The 6,539-nt window shown below is 40.6% G+C and overlaps 1 protein-coding gene across 1 annotated transcript; it reads right to left on the reverse strand.

Annotated features, from left to right (window-relative positions):
• Positions 1-976: 976 nt before the first annotated feature.
• LOC126590658 (RAP domain-containing protein, chloroplastic) lies at positions 977-3,895 on the reverse strand. The gene is made up of 3 exons (XM_050256137.1): positions 1,659-3,895; positions 1,460-1,542; positions 977-1,299 (listed from the first exon to the last, which is right to left on the reverse strand). Exons 1-3 carry the CDS (start codon positions 3,490-3,492, stop codon positions 1,207-1,209), a joined length of 2,010 nt encoding a protein of 669 aa, XP_050112094.1. The 5' UTR covers positions 3,493-3,895; the 3' UTR covers positions 977-1,206.
• Positions 3,896-6,539: the final 2,644 nt, after the last annotated feature.

Here is a 6,539-nt window from a genome sequence, read left to right on the forward strand (position 1 = left end):
TATATTCATATTGCCGTTGAGATATTTTGTTGTGGCATATTTCTAGATTTATTGTTGGCATGCATTTGATTTCATATTTATACATAGTATGATTTTTGGGAAACCATACTTGTTTTACAACGAGGGATTAGTATGTTCAGAAAACAAATGGATTTTATAAACCTTTATTTTTGTGCCTACTCACCCTTCTGTTTTTCGCCCCTCCAGGTTCTAGTTAGCTGATTATCTCTGTGGCATACGAGAAATAGCTGGTGATTTTGACATACTCCATTTAAAAGTAGGAATTGATTTCCGATCGTGTACTAAACACTTAATTAGTTTCAATTGCACTACTGTTGATATCTATGCTCTAAATATTTGTATTCTATGGATTCTACCCACTACTGCGCAATCACTTTATTAGTTTAATCAAGTTCTAGTTTTGGTTTTAATTTTTCCACATTTTTCTTACATCACTTGCACTTTTGGTTACGTCACCTTCAGGTGACGGCCAGCACGCCTCGACTCTGGTCAGGGTGTGTCAGTTCTTCCAATCTAATGTACCGGTGGAATTTAAATTTATGCAAGGATGCTATCAGTTGCAACCACTCTTTCGTTTTGGGTTCGGTATTAGACTAATTGCAATTCTCTCATCTGTCAATTTTTCAGAGTAACAGCACCAAGGATGCAAAGTTGTTCAGCAAATCCAATATCATTAGAAATGAACAAAAAGTTAACTCACTTAGCCCCCCAAGAAAAATAGAAAATTGGTTCAAGAGATGGACTTTAACTAGTAACTGACAAGCGGAGTAAGCCTTGCTATTCAAGCTACAACGTCATCCTAAATAACCTAAACCTCGATACATCCTCACCTGGAGAATGAGCTCCCTTGGAGTTGTTCAGTGCTCTACTCTCAAAGCTCTACAGAAAATAAAAAGACATGAAAGGAGTGATCGGTGACAACCAGAAGAACAGTTGTTCCGATGAGACTGTAGTGTTGGTAGAAACCAAAATGCTGCGTGAGGCACGTTTTAATATGAATGACGGAGGGATCTACACTTATATTAGTTTAGCTACTCAGACCCGCTCAAAACTTAGCTGCTTCAAGACTAATGCATCTGCTAAAATTATATTTTGCAATTCACTAGCTAACGATGTATTCAACTGTACTCACCGGCCAAGAATTTTCAACAAGGCAATTCCATGAGAAACTACCTTTCCCACTGTCTATACTTGGACGGTGTTGTCTACATACAAGTGCTCCTTCAGAATTTCTCGTAGGTACTCGAGCTGCTCAAAACCACCTTGAAGTTCTTCCCACTACAAGAAACAGAAAATAATTACGTTAAAAACATCTGGAAACCACTCATACCCGATAAACATGTAGGTAGTTTTTACTACTGATCAGCCAGATTTTATTTTTTAGGTATTACTCTGTGCGTGTTGTGATAATTCAGGGATGTGAGATGTGGGAACGCACCTCTTGATGAGCCACTGACACTACTTTCCAACCAGCAGCAGTTATGTAGCGGCGTTTCAACATAGTATGTCCCAAGGGAACCCCTGCACGAAGCATAATGAGATCAGTTGAATACTAACTAGGACATTAAGAGTAGTCAATGGCTCAAATGAAAACAAGCGCAAAGAAGAAGCTGTAAGATTATGTGAAGGATACTCACAAGTATTTCTTGAGAAATGCGTTGGGCCATCAATCTCCATAGCAACCTTCTTATCAATCACGACGGCATCTAGAGTGTACCCGTCCACCACATATTCTTTGACCCAATCAAGACCAGTGCTGACAAGAAGACGAGCGACCTCCTTTTGAAATGACGATGTCATTTTCTGATTAAATCTCTTAGTTTTACCAGCCCGAGCAATTTTCTCCTCAAGATCTTCCCGTAGAGATAAATGAAGGTGCGGGTACTCAAGCTTCAAGCACTGGTTCACTAGATGAACCTGAGACGCAAACATGATATCTTCCCTATACTGCTCTGAGATCCTTTGCTCTTCAAATTGGCTCAGAGTTCTCCACACATGGGAAAAGAAAGTCCGACCCATTTGTCCAAAAACAGCATAAGACCATGCTATACTCCCAAGCTGATCCCTACGGAAACTGAGCACGGGAGCGCTTACATCGCTGCCATCAAAGTCAAGATCTTCTATGTTGTCCACACTCTTTTCTCTGTAAAATTCTGATTTTTCTTTGCTTGAGAAGCATAAAAATTGGCTGGACTCTTTGAAAACAATATCTAAGGAGTCCAGCAAACGTTCAGCGGACTCTGATAACGAAGCAAAAGCCCACAACACCTGAGCAAGCTCTTGCTCGTGGAAAGTGTGAATTATATCTGATGCCTGTTTGGATAATTCAGAAAAGAGAACAGGAGCGGAGTGCTTCATTGAAGCAAAAGCACCGGCAACATTAGCCACATTCTGTGAATTAAACTCCTCGACCTTGGTTAAGGCCACCTCCGCAACTCTATCCATTTCTGACAAGTAAAGTAGATCACCGCCGATCTTAGACAACGCCCACGAGATATTAGAGATACCTTGAGCTGAACACTCTGGCAAGGCTGTCATTGCTATTCCCACAAGCATAGACATCTCTCTTTGACGAGCGAAAGCCAACCTACGTGTCTCTGTCATTGCAACTTGCTCCATGTTCTTAGCAATCCGATGAAGAGCAGTGGCAATGTTTAAAGGAGAGAGAGGTGAGGGACTCAAGCCCTTCCCAACAGCCATGATTGTCTCCGCAGTAACTTCCAACACTTCTTCCGCAGTCTGTGCCTCAATAATTGCTCTATTCAAGTTGATTTCTTTCTTGCGATCTGATGGCCCCGAGAATTGGGAAAGCCTCTGAACAAACTTTTCCCTAGTTTTCTCCTTCTTCTCTTCAAACATCCCACCCCCCAGCACACTCACAGTTCTTCTTAAATGACTAGCACTGTCCAGACTATTCATGTCCGGCATATCAAAGTCTTCCTCCGAATCTACATCTAAATCTTCTTCAATTTCCTTGATTTTCTTTCCCATTTTCTCTACTTTCCCCACCTTCGTCTTGTTCTTCTTCTTTTTCTTCTTTACAGTAATCATATCCTCCATTGCCTCAGACCATCCCTTCGCCTCGATCACTTTCAGCGCGGTCTTTCTCGCCCTCACACACCAATCCATTCCCTCACCTTCAACCAACTTAGCATTTTGCTCCTTTTTCCTCTTCCTAGGGGCCTGGAAACCCAAAGGGTCAAGCTCCCCAAGAAACTCCAACTCCCAATCCAAATTCCCATCTCCTTTCTCTTCTTGTTCACCGCTATCATCGCCACCATCAACACTCCTAGAACTAACAGCAGTATTATCTCTTCCTACACTTAAACAATATCTTCTCGAAAAACCCACCTCAAGCTTTCGAGCTAAGACTCCAGATTTCGTTAATGGAAGCTTATGAACAATATCGGGTTTAAAAATGAAGGGTTTGAAGAAAATTTGATTGGGGAAAGTGGTAAGTAATCCTTGCATGCTTATCTAACAAACTTGAAAAATGGATTAACAAAATTCTAAGCAACTATATATTTAGGACAGAAATCGCAAACTAACAGGACATACCCAACACACGATATCCACTGATTCTAAAGGGTATGCAGCTGGGTGGCGCCTCTGGAATTTCTGGTTTATTTGGCTAAGGAACTGGCTTGGGTTTTAGGAGGGTTGGGAATTCAATAAGATTGGAAGCAAAATGGAAGATGGGGAATCGAAGGGTTGGAGTTTGACTGAAGATTAGAGGATAAAAGAAGAAATTTCGAAGAACTGTGAGAGAAAGATTGAGTTCGGCAGTTGAATTTCAGGGAAGGAAGGAAAGGATAATGTCGAAGAGTGAAAAAGATGATGCATTGGGGAGAGTGGAGACCTCACCCTCAAAACGAGAGCAACTTGTCGTACAACACGTTATAACCATGCTCTTACTAGAAGCTAATGAATTAACGTATCGTAGGAGGAGGCTATCATCCACCAAATTCAAAGACTTATTCGTTTTCTGCTAATCAGGTATGTTTAAAAAAAAAAAAGATATTTGAAACGTCTACGAAACATGAAAACATTCCTCATAATGCATGAACCTCTCTAGGTTTATATTTTCCTTTCGATATATATATTGTCTATATTCATATATTTGTCAATATATATAATTGTTTCATGCATCGCACAATTAAATTGTTATGTAGAATTTGTGAGTCAAATTATATAAAATAAATTATAAGCAAATATGGGTTCATGAACCTTAGAGGATTTTGAAAAAGAAAAAAAAGGATTGGATATGGTGTGGCACACCACCGCACCATCACCTGTGGAAGCAGCCACTAAGCCTCGGCCTGGCACTCACTTCGGCAAGGCTGAAGCCCCATGCCCATCCTGCTACATTGGCCCGCAGCCATGACACCAACCTTTTTTTAGGCTGGGCTCCCATATGAACCTACACTCTAGCCCACGGGCTGGGTTTTGTTGTCTCGTGCACCCCCTCCCTTTGGCCCACACTGAAATCCAGCTACGGCTGGGGTTTCTCCCCACTTCCCGTGGCTTGCAGCCCACACCCGAGGCCCTTTTTTGGGTTATGCCTTTTTACTCAAGGCACCTAACTCGAGCCCAAATTATTTTTGGGGCTATATTTTCGATCCAATATTATTATTTTAATATTATTTAGCTTCTACAATCGACCACGTTTGGCTTGATTTATTGAATTAATTAAAAGTGACCTACAATCCATTAATCTGATAATGAATCCAAAATTATTGAACTGAAGATTACTTTTGGATATTAACGATTCGATAATTTATTTTTATACTTTGAACCGTCACATACTTTCGTAGTAATGAAGCTCTCACACTTGAGTTCCCGAAGAACCTTAAATCCATTATATTCAAATTAGTATATTGCATCCTGTGTTTCTTGAAGGAACCTCTAATTATGAACTAATTGTTCATAAAACTAAATTGAACTTGTAGTTTCAAATTTAGTGCCTTTGAAACCCGAAGTTTTCATTCAAAACATACCACATGAAACCTGTAGTTTTCATGCATAAATTAAACCAATACATGTCTATAGAACCTGTATGTTCTACGATATATGTCTATGGTTTACCATATGACTACTCACGTTTTTTCCCTCTATTTTAAGGACATGTTGAACTTAAACAAGCTCGATTTCTCCGCTCTAGAAGTCTCTGGAAGAAACTATTTGAAGTGGGTTCAAGACGTGAAGCTCAATCTAACTGCAAAGGGCATTAGAGCCACTATCGAGGCATCTATCACCGACAAACCTGTTGACGAAGCTCAAAAGGCTACTGCAATGATCTTCATTCGAAGACACATCCATGACACACTGCAGACTGAGTATCTCGCTGAAAAGGACCCACGCACCCTCTGGCTGACCGTTTTGATCACCAGAAAGACATATACTTGCCTGAAGCAAGACACGACTAGCAGCATCTTCGCTTCCAGAATTTTAAGTCCATGAATGAATACAACTCTGAAGTTTGTAGAATCCGTTCATTATAAAAATTCTGCAAAGTGGAGCTCACCGAATCAAATCTCCTGAAGAATACCTATTCGACATTCCATGCCACCAATATTGTCCTGCAGCAATAATATAGGGCACATAAATTCACCAATTTTTCGGATTTGATCTCTGTTTTACTTCTCGCTGAAAAACAGAACCAGTTTTTGATGAAGAATCATCAAGCTTGACCCACTGGCTCGAACGCCTCACCTAAAGCGCATGCGATCTATTCTAGCAGCCACAAATGATAAAAGAATCGTTGTGCCCATGGCAATGAGTGGCAAGCCCAACCACAAGCTCAAGGTCAACAAAGTGCCGCACCTAATGGAAGAAATGTGATCTAGCAGCGTCCACCACTCGCCCCTAAGGCCCCAAACTTCAAGAATAAGGGCAAAGCTCCCGTTCAGCTCGCTTCTACTGAATTGGATATGTGTTGTCGCTGTGGATCAAGGGATCATTGGTCACATGTATGCCGAGCTTCCCCTGAGGCTATTGTCAAGTATCATTCTCGTCGTGAGTCTAACTTTGAACATGTGGATCATTCGGAAGATGCAACTACATCAATAGAGATATCAGATTTTCATGAGGCATCAGCGCCTATGGATGATTAAATTAGACATATTTTTAGGGTGTTTACCCCTAGTGGCCGAACCCACTAGGAGTGGCTGGCCCTACCCCCTTATTTTCTAGGTTTATGGTTTAATTTTGAACAATTTTTCCAAGTATTTGGAATAATTTGTTTGGTTTTGGTTTATTTTGAATTATGGATTGTTATTTGAATGAATATTATTATCTCGAATTGCTTAATTGAATGAATGGACTCATATTTATGCATGTGGCCAATTCAATCAATTTATTTCTAGGTATGTCTAGTGGGGAAGTTAGTTGTCTGGCAGATAGTGCAACCACACACACCATCTTGTGTGAACAACACTATTTTACTAACTTAATACCCAAGAAAGCTCATTTGACAACTCTCTCAGGCTCATCCAACCTGATTGAAGGATACGGAAAGG

The sequence above is a fragment of the Malus sylvestris genome, chromosome 11 (genome assembly GCF_916048215.2).
Source record: "Malus sylvestris chromosome 11, drMalSylv7.2, whole genome shotgun sequence".
Lineage (NCBI taxonomy): Eukaryota > Viridiplantae > Streptophyta > Magnoliopsida > Rosales > Rosaceae > Malus > Malus sylvestris.